At 45.7% G+C, this 16,432-nt stretch overlaps 2 protein-coding genes across 5 annotated transcripts in view; one reads left to right on the plus strand and one right to left on the minus strand.

Moving 5' to 3' along the window:
• The first annotated feature begins 442 nt into the window (after window positions 1-442).
• Window positions 443-8,891, plus strand: LOC119703189 (5-hydroxytryptamine receptor 5B-like). The gene is made up of 2 exons (XM_038142644.1): window positions 443-1,277; window positions 8,090-8,891. The coding sequence occupies exons 1-2, from the start codon at window positions 504-506 to the stop codon at window positions 8,420-8,422; spliced, it is 1,107 nt and encodes a 368-aa protein (XP_037998572.1). The 5' UTR covers window positions 443-503; the 3' UTR covers window positions 8,423-8,891.
• Window positions 8,892-12,588: 3,697 nt separating this feature from the next.
• Window positions 12,589-16,432, minus strand: part of CCDC93 (coiled-coil domain containing 93) — a 32,979-nt gene continuing 29,135 nt past the window's right edge. For 2 of the 4 annotated variants that reach the window (XM_038142645.1, XM_038142648.1), the window contains exons 21-23: window positions 15,715-15,799; window positions 14,939-15,052; window positions 12,593-13,763 (exon numbers count right to left, since the gene is read on the minus strand). In XM_038142645.1, the coding sequence (XP_037998573.1) occupies window positions 13,710-13,763; window positions 14,939-15,052; window positions 15,715-15,799 (253 nt within the window). In that variant the 3' untranslated portion in view covers window positions 12,593-13,709. Of the gene's footprint in view, window positions 13,764-14,938; window positions 15,053-15,714; window positions 15,800-16,432 lie in introns of all 4 variants that reach the window. The other 2 variants (XR_005257569.1, XM_038142647.1) reach the window with 2 other exon arrangements.

Genomic DNA, 16,432 nt, shown 5'->3' on the forward strand with positions numbered 1-16,432 from the left:
GCCTGAGGTTACCCTGCCCGGGCAGGGCGGTGGGGCGGGATGATCTCCAGAGGTCCCTTCCAGCCCCGGCAGCTCGGAGACCCCGCGAGCAGCGAGCGCCTCGCCCCTCACGGGGCCGCGGGCAGCAGCCGGGGAGGCGGCGCCTCCCGCCGCCCCGCACGGCCCGGCCGCGCCTCCCGCCGCCCCCGAGGCGGCCGCTGGGGCGGGGCGGCAGCGGCGGTGCCGCCCGCCCGTCCGCGCTGCCCATGCCGGAGCCTCGCCGCGGTCCCGCCGCGCCTCCCTCCCTTCTCCAGCCTGCCTCCCTTCTCCGGCCACCCGGGATGGGCGTGCGGAGCGGCGGGCTCTGGCGGGAGCCGCGGGCAGCGCTGGGGCGGCGGCGCATGTGGGGCGGCCGCTGAGCGGAGGTCCCGGTGTGGGGCTCCCGCTCGCCGGCAGCGGGGCTGGGGACGGTGCCGGCGGCCTGGGAAGGGGCAGCGGTGGGGAGTCGAGCCCTGGTCCCGGGCATGGCGGAGACCCTGAGCCCCTGCTCCCCACGGGGCCAGTGCCAGCCCAGCATGGGCACCAATACCTCGTCTGCCAACGTGGACGCCAACGCCTCCTCCTCGGCGGTGGGCGGCAGCGCGTGGAGGGGCCGGGAGCCCTTCTCCATCTTCACCGTCCTCATCCTGACCCTGCTGGTGCTCCTGACCGTGGCCACCTTCCTCTGGAACCTGCTGGTGCTGGCCACCATCCTGCGAGTGAAGGCCTTCCACCGGGTGCCCCACAACCTGGTGGCCTCCACGGCGGTGTCGGACGTGCTGGTGGCGGCCCTGGTGATGCCGCTGAGCCTGGTGAAGGAGCTGTCGGCCGGGCGGCGGTGGCGGCTGGGCCGGGAGCTGTGCCTCGTGTGGGTGTGCTTCGACATGCTGTGCTGCACGGCCAGCATCTGGAACGTGACGGCCATCGCCCTGGACCGCTACTGGTCCATCACCCGGCAGCTGCAGTACACGCTGCTCGCCCGCCGCCGCATCTCCAACGTGATGATCGCTCTCACATGGCTGCTGTCCGCCGCCATCTCCCTCGCCCCGCTCCTGGGCTGGGGAGAGACCTACAGCCCCGAGCAGGAGCGCTGCCAGCTCAGCCAGGAGCCGTCCTACACCATCGTCTCCACGGGCGGGGCCTTCTACCTGCCCCTCTGCGTGGTGCTCTTCGTCTACTGGAAGATCTACAAGGCGTCCAAGTTCCACATGGGGGCCCGCAGGAGGAACGCCGTGGTGCCCCTGCCCGAGGCTGCCCAGGTAAGGCTGGGCAAGGGGAGGGATTCCCCGCTGCTCCCCCGGGCACTGCCATCCTGCTTCCATCCTGCTTCTCCTGAGCTCCGGCCCTCACCCCTGCCATGGTGGGTTCAGCACAGCGAGAAGGCTGAGAGGTGCCCCGGCGCTCCCTGTGTTTGACTTTGTCACAGACTGGACGAGAGCAGTAATTAGCCAGTCAAAAAGTGCAGCTCCTGGAGAAGAGCTTTATTCTCATTTTTTCCTTGTGTTATAAGAGTAAGGGACAAGTCGGGAGAGACATTTGAAAATTGTCTCTTTGTTCTGAATTTGCCATTTATTGGGTTTTTTTTTGTTTTGGTTTGGTTTAGTTTTTTTCTCTTTATGTTTTTTATAGCGTTAATGGGGTAAAAAAGACATAAACAGATCTCCAGGTCCTGTAATGAGATAAATGTGCATTTATCTACCAGCACAGACTTTGTGTGTCTGAATAGATTTTGGTAAGCAAATTATGCACTATACCAAATATAAACTTACATATTGGTGTGCTTGGGCTAGTTTTCCTTGAATACTGCTGACTGCATAGTGTTGAAGCAGTGAGCAATCATTTCTGGTTTAAAATTACTTGCTTCAAAACCATGTTCTCCTTATCCCAAAGATTGTCTGTAATCCTGCAGTGCCCTAGCCATTTGGGAAGTCTCATTTATTCTGGGGATACACCTTGCTGACAGGAAAGCTGTGCCCCTTCAAAAGGGTTGGGGTTGGCTCCTTGTGCTCCATAAGTCAGGCTCTCTGCATGATGCTGCTGTCACCCATTCCATGCTTCCACCGTGCTTGGCTGTGCTCTCTGTAAACTTTCCCTGCTTTCTGTCACATACTCTCACTCCTGCTAGTCTTTATGTTTTTGTGATTGCACGTTGCACCTCCTAAGCCCAGTCCCTTCCCAGTTGCCGAAGATGAGCTGTGTGGATGTTAGAGATACCTACAGAGAACATTTCTGTTCCTCCATTGGGGTTAATCCTGCAGAGCCTCATTCCCCTGCAAAATCCTGTCTTTGATTTGGAGGCAAAGAAGCTCATTATGATGGTCACAAGCAAGAGTCTGTAGGTTGTGTCCCCAGATGCTAGCAAGAGATGCACTGGCATAATTGCCCTGGCAATAATTGCATAATGCACTGGCAATTATGTGTGATTAGACTTGCAGATTTGGATCATAATGTCTTGAAGCTACTTCTAATACATATTGATTTATGAAGTTATCATATATGAAAAAGCAAAAAATTTGTTAGAAAAGTTGAGAATGTCTCCTCTAGTGGCATTTTTTTCCCTACAATCTTCAGCCCCTAGTTTGCATCAGATTTCTTTCAAATTGGTTTAAGTATGATGAAAGTATTGCTTGGAGTTAATGTATAATCTCTTCAAGCACAAAAGCCAGCTGATTATTTGTAGTGTTTTTGCATGCTCTATCTTTTACATACACACATACCCATACAGGACGAGTTGTTTCAAATCTAAAATTCCGGGAAGCGAAATGAGCTGAGGCATTGCTGCTCGAGCCAGTGGAGAGACACATCACATGACAGTTTTAGCAAGACAGAGTCTGGCTGCAAAATGTCATAGGTCTGTCTGCAGGAGGCCCTGCGTGGGCCCAGCATGGCTGCCAGGTGAGTGCTTTTTGTGATGCAATGTCTGGAGGCTGGTTTAGGCTGCACTGACAAAAGGGCTCTGTCAGAGTGAGCTACACACCCATTTTGGAGGGGTTACTGCAATGCCAGCAGATGCTCAAGCCAGTAGGTCTTCTTTCTCAGTGGTGTGATTGACATATTACCTGTGATTGACTTCTCCTAACGGGGATTCTTTCTTGAGTCTGCAGTTGGTGTGTAGTGGCAACTTCCTCTATTGTCCCAGCAGCTCCGTTTGCTGACATAAATTAAAAGACTTCTGGGATTCAGATGCAAACTTTACTCCTCACCTGAAGGAAGAGCTGATGCTGCACACGTGTGCATTAAATGAACTCGTGGATCAAGCAAGCTGACATTCAGGATGCATTTCTTGTTTTCTTTCTAAATTAAGATACTCAGATTTACTCACAGAGTGTTATCCTGATCCTTTTTAAGCTTCTGGTAGTAGGATCTATCACTTTCACAGGAAGAGTAGCAGTTCCCCACTGACTTCTGGAGGGGAATCTTCACACACATCACTACTGTTCTTTGGCAAAACCCTGTTGTTTTTTTAATATGCAAACACAAAGGTAACATTGCCAAGCTTTGCTTCTCTGCATGCAAGGGTGATCAGGCTGTCAGCATCAGCTCTGTCCTTTCTGATGGGGCAAATTCTTTTCTGCTTCTCATGGTTTGCCCATCAGCTCATTCTGATTTTCCCTTTCTTTCTCCCTTGATGTCTCTCCTCCCTCTGCTTTCTTCCATCTCTGTTCTCAGAGAATGCTCACCTGTCATGCTCACCCTGGCAACATTTTCCTTCTGTCACTGTGACTCTGGATGTGAATTCCCCTCTGCATCTATGTCAATCCTCACTCCAGGTGCCCTGCACCAGTTGATCTGAGGAATATTAGCAGGGTTTTTTTGGCAGACGATGCCAAGGGCTGGCAGTGCTTCCCAGTCTGGAGGTGAGCAATAACAGCAGTGATCCCTGCTGGGAGAGATGTCTGTGTTGCACTCAGGAATGAGCTGTCAGGTAGTGCTGGACTGGAACTGCACAGTAGGGCTGCAGTTGGTGGCCTGAAGTACAACCAGCTACTTAATTCTGGCAAGTCTAAGGACAGGAAAGGTCTGAGTTCATAGCACTCAGATGCCAGTAGGGCTATCTTGGAAAAACCAATGCACCAAGCGGAGCAGTGAGGGTGATACCTTGGTGTTTGTCAGCAGCAGAATCAGGCATCAAAGTGCTTTCCAGGTTGCCTCTATGTATATATGGATATAATGGTTTGGGGTTTTTTCACAGAGAAAGGGCATTCTTTTCAAAGTGGGAGTTGACATACATGCCTTATGTTCTTACAGAGCTGCAGAATAGAATAGGTACAAAATAACTATTCAGAGTCATTCTTTGGTTAAAATTTTTGGGGTGTTTTTGAAAAATGCTTTTCAAAACCTTTGAAAAAATTCAGGTGAGGGAGATACATGTGAAACATCTGAGATGCTTCTGGTTTTAATGAGAGCTTGGTTTTTGCTTTTCTTTGAAATAAATTAAATGCCAAATTGGGATCCTAAATTAAGCTGGTGCTTTTATAATTTTTGTTTGCCAATTATGAAACTCCCTGAAAAGTGAATTCTGCAGGCAACACTGACGTGGGTGACCCTCATTAAAAACCTAGTGACATATCATCACTGTGACAGAGAGCTATGCTCTGTCACATCTGGTTGACAGCAGGCAATAATTCTCTCTCTAAACAGTCCAATTGAAATAAATGAGACTGCTTGAAAACCAGATACTGCTGGATAGTGCCCTTTTGAATCAATGAAATCACTTGTAGTCTAGGGATAGCCCAGCAAAACCAAGGATGATGGGATCTGAATGTCTGCATTACTTACATGTAGCAATTGCAAAATCAGGTTTAAATTTTCATGTGAGAAGTTAAAAATCGAGTTCTGTTGATGATTGGTGGAGATCTTGTTGGTGGTTTTTTGTTTGTTTTGTTTTTGTTGTTGTTGTTGTTTTTATTTCTCCCCCCTCGAAATACTTGTATAGAAAAACATTAGGCATGATCCAAACCTTAGAGTTTCATGAGAGTCCTTCCCACTTTGGATAACATCAGGCCCCAGAGCTCCAGAGGTGCTGTGTTGTTCTGCACCTTGGCCCATTCAGCTTCTCCAACTCTCTTAACCAGTCAGGACGATGCAGGAGAAAACAAACAGATTTTCCTTTTCTGAAGGGGTCACGGGCCTTTTATTTCTTATTTGTGCCTGTGTACAAGTAGAAGAGATGGGTCAGGAAACAAAGTTCAGCTGTTCAGAAGAGGTGCAAAAAATGTCCAGAAAAGAGTGAGTCAGGAAGCAAAGTGGAGTGGGTAGTGATTTCCTGGGAGAAATACAGTTAGTCCTGCTTACAGCAGAAGAAATTCCTGTGAGAGAAAGCAGGTGTTCTTGTCCCTGTCAGATGAACTGTTTGTCATGTTGGTGGAGCATCCAAGACAGTGTAGACCTTTCTATGTTTTGATCCTTTGTTGTGCATTTAGCTTCTTGTGCTCTTGTTCAAAGAGCAACAAGTGTGCCAGGGCTGCACTGAGGCAGTAATGACCTTTGCTGAACCACACTGTGATAGGCAAAGCTCTAAATTTGTGGTGCTAAGCCAGATTTGATTGATGTTTATCATTACTGTTGTTTTGTTATTGCAGGCCCTGCAGGTGCAGGACAGACACACACAGAGTACCTGCCATGAAGGACCAGTAATAACAATCATTAAAGCTATAAGGAACATTTTAAATCAAGGGATTTTGTCAGAAGCTCCTTGGTGGCATGTTTTCTATGACATTCTAGGAACACAGGAATTGGGAACATACAGCTCTGGGAACATGTATCCATTTAGGAGTAGTAATTTACTGGGGACAGACAAACAAGAGAAGAGGCATTGAACTGTAATTGCTGATCAGGATACAGAAGAATAAATTCTGGAACTACAACAAAACTCCTTTGTGACTGTGGAAGGATTTGTACTTGAGCTCATTTCCTTCATTTACTTTTTATTAGTCTCACAGAACAGCAGTTATCTCTGCAGTTCTCACAGCCCATTGTCCTGGAAATAGCTGATTTCATGAGTTCAGAACCAAATCCTGGCCTCAGAGGAGATGTCCTTTCATGGCAGCTCTTTCCCCAGTGCTCCTGACTCGCAGCTCCTGGAGCAGTGCCTGGGCAGATGGAAGGAAATCTGTGCCCGAGGCAGAGTGTGCTGCTAGGCACCGAGTGAGAGCAGTGTGCAGCACTGCAGAGATGGCTCCAGCATAACCCAAGGCATCTCCATGCACTGCTCTAATTTACGGTTTGTGACCACCTCTTCTGTCACAGCCTGCTTGCTAGTGCTCATCAGTAAGCCTAAAATGGGGGCAGAGGTTCTATACATGTCCTTTGTTCTGTGTGGCATGGGGATAAAGGTCAGCTGGTGACTTACATTGGAAACTGGAGTCATGAAGAGCCTCTGGGGCTGACACTAGGAACTGCAGATTTGATGCAGCTAGAGCTGCATTTAGTTCTAGCAAGTAATTTACAAAACGTACCATGATCTAGTTTCACTGGCTGTTTTGTTTTCAGAGGCCTGAGCTAACAACCAGGGAAGTTTGTAAAAACTCCTCTTACTTTAGTAGGAGCTTGACCAGGCTGTAAATGCAAGCTTCATTGTGGAAAACACCTGAGGACTGAGGTATCTTCTAGCAAAGGAAACGAAATAACCTTTTCTTACAATATATAATTAAGTGATAAAAGGGTCACTGCTAGGAAATTCTGCAGTCAGAAGTAGTGAGAAGGCTCTGATTTGATTTTGTGCTTTGATGATGGCATACAGCAAGCTTTATCTTCTGAGCAAGAGTTGAAGGTTAAATAGAGTACCAAAGTGTGCCTGATGCTGGTGAGGAAGAGGCTGTTCTTGTATGGCTGTTCCCAAGAGGCCCTTATGTAACTGTTCCTCAGGGCTAAGACATAGTCTTTCAGGGTTGCTTGTCACAGATTAGTCCTTGTGTCATACATTCATCCCGTTTTGCAGAGTGTGATTAAGGACGTGCGGAGCAAGTCCTTCTGCAGACAAATGATGTGATCCTTGCTACATGAGGGGTGTCCCATTTTAATTGTCAGAACAGATGTGATTTTCATTTTCCTCCATTATTTGCCTGTGCCCATAATCTGCTGCTCTTACATTCTGCAGTCTTGTGTCTGAGGGTGCAGACAGGGATATCCATCCTGAAGAGTGATTGTTCAGCCGCTGCCAGTGCTTCCCTGTCTGAATTGCTGTGCTCATTCTGAGCACAGGCCCCCCCTTCTGTTACAAAGGTAGCACAAGAATGTGCAATATGTAGCTAATTTAACAATGGCCCATATTTGCAGTGCCCGTGAATTAACACTCAGGCAAATTTTACAACCTTTAGCTGTTGCTTTTATTGCACTCTCTTCGTAACTGTAGTGCCTAGAAGAACTTTAATATGACAGGCACTTCCATTTTCACATTAAAATCCCTAGGGAGTGTCTTCATCTGGTCAGACTCAAAGCACACAGATAACTTCTGCCCAGAAGCTGTTTGCCCTCAGTGAGAGGAGACGAGAAGCACTGTCAACAGCCTGGAGTAGCTGAAATTTTTTCCTCTCTTGTATAACCTCTACTGAAGCCGAAGTTTGAGCTGAAGGTCATTTGAAATGGTGTTTTTCTGGCAATGGTGTACTTTTCGAGAAAGTAGAGAATCACAGAATGGTTGGACTCGGAAGGGACCTCTGGCAATCATCTAGTCCAAGCCCTGCTGGAGCAGTTCACCTGGAGCAGGTCTGAAGGCCATGGAGCAGCATGAGTCTGGTGCAGGGATAGGCAGCCTAACAGGCCTTTGTTAGCCTGCCTTAACAACCTCATTTCCCCCTAGGTATGAAGGCATCCAGTACAATGAACTGAAAGAGTCCCACAACACACATGGTACCAGGTACTCTTTATTTAGCTCTGTTTGTCAGTTACACTTGGCAGCTTTTCCAGTGTAATGAGTTTGGCACTCTGGGGCATTTTCTTTCTTTTAGCATGGAAGGAATGAAGTTCAGGCCTTTTGTGGTAGGTGCACAGATGTTGTGCTGTCATTTAAAAGTAATACTTCACTCAAACAAACTGTCTTGGTAAGAAACTGTGTTTGCTTTTGTTTGAGGTGAAAGAAGCTTCACAGGAACCACAGATGGTGTTTACAGCTCGTCGTGCAGCTATCACTTTCCAGACAGATGGAGAAACATGGAGAGAACAGAAAGAGAAAAAGGCAGCTCTGATGGTTGGCATCTTAATTGGAGTTTTTGTACTGTGCTGGATCCCTTTCTTCATCACAGAATTAATAAGTCCCCTCTGTTCCTGCAACATCCCACCCATCTGGAAAAGCATCTTTCTTTGGCTTGGCTACTCAAATTCTTTCTTTAATCCTCTCATTTATACAGCATTTAACAAAAATTACAACAATGCCTTCAAGAACCTTTTTGTAAAGCAAAGATAAAAGGGGATACAGAGGAGAAAACGATTATTGCATAAAGGAAACATGCCTGTGCTGTGTACAGTTTTCATGCACAAGAGCTGCTTGAGGGGATTTAGGAGCAGTGAAAAAGAAGATGGAAGACGTCTGGATATAAACCTACTGAGAGTTTACAGTTCCCCCTTAGAAATACAGATGTGCTACGCCAGTGTTTGGCAAAGAAGGTGGAAGCAGGGAATGCCTCCCGTCTGCTCTTCAATCATCGCAGGCTGAGGTCTGCCAGCGAAGCGCTGTGTCCGGTGCCGCGGCTGTCACACCCCACGCGGCTGATCCCGCCCAGCCAGCCCCGGGCCGTGCTGGAGCTCTCCTCATTAGCAAAGGCACCGGTGGGAGCTGCTAACTGAGCGATCCTGACATGTTTGTGATACGGGCAGAATGCTGGCTTCGGGTTTGAGATTTATTTGGAAGGGAATAAACGTGATGCAGTCAATCAGTCCTTGAGTTGATGTGAAATTCAAGTGGATGACCAAGCAGCTCAGAAACACACCCTGCCAGGACTGAGGGGCTGTGTGCTCTGCAAGCCAGCAGCAGGGCTTGATGGGCAGGCTTGGTCAAACAGGGATCAGCTGTGTCCCCTGGGGTTAAGTGAAACTTAAGAGGCAAGTATAGAATTATTCAGAGCCCCTGAGAATGTGCTCTCACTGCTTGCACAGGAGGTTCTAGTGAGGATTTTTCACTTGTGTTGTCCCCTCTCACTCTGCCAGGCTCAGACTCTCCCTGTTTTATGAAACCCACGTGAGCTCAAGATAGACACCAACACCTCCAAGTGAATGGGGAGTGTGTGCAAGGTTATTTCGTGCTACCATAAAACCGAGCAGGCATCTGTGTTACGAACTCCCAACAGGATGTTCAGTCACCAGGTGTGCTGGCAGCAACATGGGGCTGCTTGGCAGTGGCAGGTGGGTGCCTGCTCCTGTCTGGGGCCCTTGCACCACAAATGTGCTCATCACCCAACCTGGGTGAAGTCCACAATTTGTCAGCTGGCATCAGCTTCCTCCTACTGTAACAAAGGTGTTGATGCCGTCAGGTTTAAGAGACTCCCCAAAACCCAAAGAGAATCAAACCTAAGCCTTAAATCATTTTACCAAGATCTGACAAACATCCCTGACCCAACAATATATACACAAATATTTCCTTGCATACTGCCAAGTCCGTCTTGCTCCATATTTGTTTCTCTGGTGGGTTTTACTTCCTCCCCTGCTCTGAGTGGGAGAGCTGACGGCATCTCTGAGTATTTCTAGCACGGCAGCTTTTTACTGGCACGGAGTCCCAGGAAGCCTAAGGGAGCTTGGCTGCATCTCAGGAGCACAGTGTATGGTGAGGTCAGGCAGTGCTGTACCTCCCAGCTGCAGTGCTGTGACAGTCCAGTGTGACATGCTGTGCCCACAGCCACCTGTGTGTCGTGCATTCCTGCAGAGGATGCTTCTCTCGATTTCAGTGGGAATTCAGAAGTTTTAATTACCTAGAATTTCAAAGAGTTGTTAGACAGTGACTCAGACTTAAATGCTGATTTAAATAACTTTCCCTTGTGACTCTCAACTTGCCTGCATATGGAATAGCTACCATTCAAACCAGTGTTTGGAGGATTAATTAAACCAGAAGGAAGGCACATATGTAAGAGACTGAATGTTACTAAAACCTGCAGCCTCATTCAGAACCACTGACAAATTTTTCAAGTCAATTGATTTTTTTCATGTAAGAGAGTCACTGCTCTAAAACCTTTAAAATCCAAACAGATGACATGGAAGGAGGAAATACAGAGGTCATCTTGAGCTGGTGTTGAAAAGCATACAAATCTGCATGTGTCACTCCTGAAGTTTCTAATAATCATGTTTTGGACAAATTTTAGTGCCTGTATCCCTCAGCTGGTAAGCCAAGCCATTACTGTCACACAAATCCAATGCCAGTGCTGGTGCCCTGGCCCACCCAGTCTGGCTGCAGGAGCTGCAGTGATCTCCAGCTGCACATTCCAGCTGACTGGAGCAGCACCCAGCTCCAGTTCCAGAAGCAACACAGGCTGTGCAGGCACCTTCGACCATGGCCTAGCCTCTGGAACTTGGGAGAACACCACAGAGCTGCAAGGCCCCTGTGCAGTTCCTGCAGTTCCAGACACTGACCTGCAGCACAAGCAGGAGAGCTGCAGCCGGGCACTGACACAGTTCTCCTCCTCCTCAAGGATGAATTTAGCTCCCTTAGGAGGCGAGGCTGGGCCTCTGGAATTTTGCTGTGAGGAGTTCTGAAGCTAAGCAGCCAGTGCTCTGCCCACCCAAGCATCTGTGCCAGCAGCGAGCATTACAGTGTCGGGCTCACACAGCCAGAGGCAATGAGAGGCAAGCAGAGCTTTGATTTCATTGCAGCTGCTTTATAAAGCTCTCAACAACATCAGCTTCCCACACTGGCTCTAAATGCAGACTGCATTTAGAGGAGTGGCAGCACAGATTCGGGATTTAAAATTCTGGCTTTTAATCACAGCTTGCTGTGGGGCAAAGAAAATATGTATCAGTGGTTGCTGCCTAACCTGCTGGATGCTCTCATATGAACTAAGATTAATGACACAGTATCTCGACTATCCAAACAGAAAAAAAAAAAAAAATCAAATATTCTAAAGGGACATCATTTGGCACAGCTTACATGTTATGTATTTATTTCCCCAACAGAAGCTGCCAATTTGGAGTGCAGCAATCATCTCTGCTTGGAAGCAGTGGACTACTAGTTTTAAACTTTATTTCCTGACACTGAATTTGCTCCTAGAAAAATCACTGAAGCCTATTACTCAGCAGAAGGGCAGAGTTGCATCCTGCAGCAAGGCTCTGAGAATCCTGCAGCAGCTGCACTGTGGGAGCCCAGAATATGCAGAAACAAAAAGGCTTTGGAAGATGAGCGTGAGCAGACAATGCTGAATAACCCTAATAAAAAAATTAGGTTTTGCTGTAAGTCCCATAAATGTTTCTTTACAAGCCTGATGAGGTAACATCAAATGAGTTCAGGGCAAGACCTTTCTCTTTCAACAAGGAAATCCAGCAATACTGAAGAAAAATTCTGAGAATTCCTTGCTTGCAACCAGCTGAGATGGAGAATTAAGGCAGATTCTCCTTGCTGTTGGTTCCTCCTCAGGTATGAGGAGAAATGGCACCCAACACACAGAGCCTGTGCCAGAAAGTGAGAACAGCTGGTGGAACTGTTTTCACACCCTCACCAGCTCCTTTCTTCTCCTTTTCACGTGGGCCTCCCACCAAAGGTAGCGGCCATCTGCCCTGGGCTCCATCTACAGCAGACAGTGACTTATGATCTGGACTCTGATTGATGCTTTGTGAGCAACAACTGCATTCTACAAACCTCAGATTTATATCTTAGTCAAAATCACACAAATCCTAGTCAGAGCAATGGATCTCACATTTTTATATTCCTTGTGGAACTTTCCAGGTTACTGTGTTTGTAGCAGGTAAGCATAAATTTTAACATTGTACTGAACAAATAATCACATAATTTATTCTACATGTAAGTTCATTATTTATCATACCTAGGAAATTTTTCTTGATGCTAAAAAGCAATTGTGATTAAAATGATAAATCCCAAATTGAAATGCCCATTCAGGTTGTTTTTTAGAGGTGCATGGTACACAAACGCAGCACAGCTTGAATTCCCAAGCAGGTCTCCTTGGTGCCAAAGCTGAGCTTTTCAATTTACAAACTAGAAAGAGCCTTGCAGTTTTCATAGAGGGCAGAGTCTGTAGACAGAACTAATGCCTCCTATAGCAAAGCTGACTACAGAAAGTCTGCAAGCAGCACTCAATGCAGGTTTCCTTCTTTGAAGGAATGCTGAATGTAAATTTCTCCTTCTTTCAAGGGACTCGGGCTTCATTATTTTGCTAGCCGTGGGCAGACTGACTTTTTGAACAGATTCAAGAGCAGCAGCCCAGATCTGTTCCCTCACTACCAGTGTGGGGGAGCAAGGTCCCAGCTGGCTCAGTGGGAAGATTTCCTTTCTGTTTGTGCTGAAGGAACAGGACATCACAAACACAGTGACTCATCTGACTACAGACAAGACTCATCTTTTAATGCATTTCTAATTCAGGAGCCTGGGAAAGCTTCTGAAGCAAGTTCCACCTTAAAAAACACGAGATCAGAATGTCACTGGATTCCAAACATTGTTTATTTTCTATCTGCTGCCATAGACAGTAATCGAACAGCGCTGTCATCAGTGTCAGTGGGAAAAAGGAGCGTGGGTCTTCTTCTCCTGAAGATGTCAGGTACATTAAGAAGTCAGTCCAAAATCCTGGTGTTAAGTACAAAAAGCAACTGTTTGAATTATAAAATACTGTATATACAGATATAAAAATGTCTCAGAAAGTGTCCCACAAAGTTTCTGAACTTTCAAGAGCAAGTCTTCAGCAGGGTAAGTAGGTTGTTGTCTTCAAAGGTGAGCATCAGTTCATTAGAGCAGAATATCTCAATCTTTATCTTCCTATATTACAGGTGACAGACTCTGATTTTCATCCCAGCCAGGGATAACGTGGTGATCCTAGTATTAAGGTGTTTTTTTCCTGGAGCTATTAATTTAACAAGCACACTCTCTATATATAAAAATGAAATTTCAAGGAAATTTATACAACAACTAGACTTTATAAAAATATAGATCTATAATTTTACACCAGGAATTATCCAAGGTAAGTTTTCATTTTCTTAGCCATTAGAAATTAATTGTTATCCTTTGGAATCCTATATATGGCTAGAGTATAAACTAAAATAATGTGACGTTATTAGCTGGAAAACCGAGTTTGAAGAATCTCATTCTGTGGGGTTTTTTTGGGCCAAAATTAACCAACTACTGCATTCTGCAGTGCTCATCCTGTGGGGTGGAGGACATACTACACAGTATATGTAAACTTATTCCAGAATTTTCACCTAATTCAGTGTTAAAACCCAAATAAAAAAACATTCCCACTGTCCTGTCCTTAACGTAGGGAAAAAAACCCCAAACCCAAATAAATAAAATTAGACAGTATTTCTATTTTGCTGTACTGTGTTAACTCTTTACTGTGTAGTGGAGGCAATAATGAATAATACAGCCATGTGATGAGGGAATGTAAACTGAACACATACTGGAAAAAACAGACTTTTACAGCTGTGTGTATAGATATTTTTTATATATATCTATATATATACATCTACATTGCAGTTATAATTGTCACCTCACAAAAGAGATTCAATGGACTGAACAATCTTCTATAAATTTCCCCAGCTGGAGTTCTTCAGGAAGAACTGGCTTTCAGCTTGGACAGCAGCATTTCATTCTTACGGCATTCCTGTTAACAGAGAGCAAACATGTAAGGAGGAATTGCTCTTAACTCTGCTACCTGTACCTCCACATCAACAGAACCAAACCCTTTCTTTCATTTTGAGACAGCTCCACAATCCAAAGCAGCCTGGAGTGAATGATGAGTTGAAGATAATTCTGATTCATCCATAATGTTACTCCAATGGCAATACTCATTAAACTGTATGACATGCAGGCCAGAAGGAACACTGCTTGACCACCCATGTGAAGTTTTTACATGTAGCTAAAGCAAATTCAGCTTTTTACTTGTAAGTAGAATAAATCTGAAATGGAGATTACTTGCAGGTGATCTGGAACTTCATAGGACAGTTTGCAAAAGAGTGCTCAGGGAACAACTCTTGGTCAGGAATACATTTACACAAGTACACCTGTGTTCAGTACCACAACCATGACTTTTTTCTTTTTAAGGGTAGCAGAGTTGGGCAGAAATTCCCTCACATGGCAATAGAAGAAAAATAGGTAAAAAACTTAATAATAAATCTACCCAAATTCTGCAAGTAGGATGTAAAATTCTGTATGTCAGACAAGTAGCAGAACAGCCCCTGTCATTCTGCCAGCCTACGCTGTCTGAAACAGGAAGGAACTGTCTCAGAACAAAGCAGGAATAATTACACAAAGATGCTTTTCCTCGAACATATGAAGCCAAATGACAATTTTGCCTGCAGCATTCCTTTTCATTCATCCATTCTCATGGAGACAGCAAGTAACAGAAGCCCATGATGATTAAAAACTTGGGAAGGGCTAAATCAATGAAGTGTTATACAGTGCTTTCACAGTCATTAGGCAACAAGGCTGGTTCCTGAAGATTAATGACCAAGATCCTGCATTTCCCCCTCATTCACACACATTTCCACACCCTTCTTTGCTCCAATAACTAACTGCTCTCAGACCTTCCAGAGGTTCCACTTGAAAACCTAAATACACCATTGCTTGATAACCTCTCCCTGTAACATGGAGAGGTGCCAATCTAGCAGTGAAAGAACTCCCAGAATCAAATTCAGAGTCCAAGATTCACACGGAGAAGATGACCAAGGTACATCATGAACATGATGTGATAAGCATCATATCAAGAAATCTTGTGCCTATGTTAATGCACCAATACATGAAAATGGGTCACAGAACACGACAGTTGAGCGTTCTTACCTCTTTAAATTCTTTCACTGTTTTGAAGTAAAGCCTCTGTTTCTCTAGAAGCTCTAAGTATTCATCATTCAACTGGTCTCTTCTCATTTTGTTTTCTTGCTTCTTCTTTTCCATCTGTTGGTATGCAGGAAGGGTAAGAGATCATATGTATGGGATACACAAGGACATACTGCATAAGGAACAGCTATCTACAACACACAAGGGGAGACAGATACTTCATAAATGATACCCCCAGCTCATGCCTGAAATGCAGTGGACATTCAGGTCAGCTCTTAAAAATTAAGAGCTTAATGCTGAAGTCTCAGTTCCAGTGGCTCTGTAGGTGCAATTGGGAAAAGGGCACATGATGGCTGGGACTCTGAGGTGCTGCTGACTCTCTTCAGCAGCAGAAAGCAGCTTCAGACAGCTCCCACAGTCTGAGAAACCGTGCCTGAGGTGCAGGTCTGACGGCACCCACACAGTCCAAATGGAAGAGTTCTCACTGAGTTCAGTGGCATTCAGTTGTCTCAGGCATTTAAATCACTACAGTGCCAGTAATGAAGTGGAGAGGTATAAGATTCCTGTCAGGACAGAGGTGTTACAACACCTCTGTCATACTCTATTCATTGACATTTAGGGGTGAGAAGTTTCTGATGAATGTGAAAAGTAATAATACTTTTTAGTTGCTTGCCTAATTTGCACCTCATGTAATGGATAATAATTGTGCATAGAAAGATCCAAGAGGCTTTGCTGAGATAATTTCCACGTTCTAGCAAAGAAAGTGAGGGGAGTCAGACCTTCATTCGATTCTGTTTGATGCCTTCTACAATCTGCTCCATCTGCCGCAAAAACTGCTCCCGAGATCCGGACGACGCCATGGCTCTGGAAAGAAGGAAATGGAACACCTGACAGGGATGGGGGACACTGTGTCTCAGCTGCTGCTGTCTTGCACATCTACCCATGTCCAAACTTCTCATTGCTTAGTGTTCTGTGTAAAAATTCATCCTTTTAATCGCTGGTACCACTGACAGTGCAGCTCTTCAGCTGGTGTAAGCTACCAAAGAGATGGGCACAGTGAGCTCAGAGCCCATCCCAGGTGTGCTCCCTCTCAGCTCAAGTCTGCTCCTTGCTCTCGTGTGCTCTACAGAAATCAACTGCTAGTAACTACAGAAAAACCATTTTTTAAGCAAAGCTTCTGTTGTGAATAGTAAGAAGGTGACTAGAGGTCTAGGAGAACAGCAACTGTTGTACAATTTCCCACTGAAATAGGGAAAGCCTAGAAGTCACTTTAGACCTCAAAACCATTAGAGAAAAATAAACACTGGCTGATTCACACACTGGTCTTTGACCAGGAACTTCCAAGGCAACCACAATTTTACACAGACTCCACAATATATCAAAATCTCCAAATACAGAGGTAGTTTATTATAAACATATCTGAAATATGTCCCAGTCTAATGTTTTGTACATAATGTAATAACCACAACTCCACAAAAAGGAGGAAAAGATTTAAAT

This window comes from Motacilla alba, chromosome 7 (assembly GCF_015832195.1).
Source record: "Motacilla alba alba isolate MOTALB_02 chromosome 7, Motacilla_alba_V1.0_pri, whole genome shotgun sequence".
In the NCBI taxonomy this organism is placed as follows: Eukaryota; Metazoa; Chordata; class Aves; order Passeriformes; family Motacillidae; genus Motacilla; species Motacilla alba.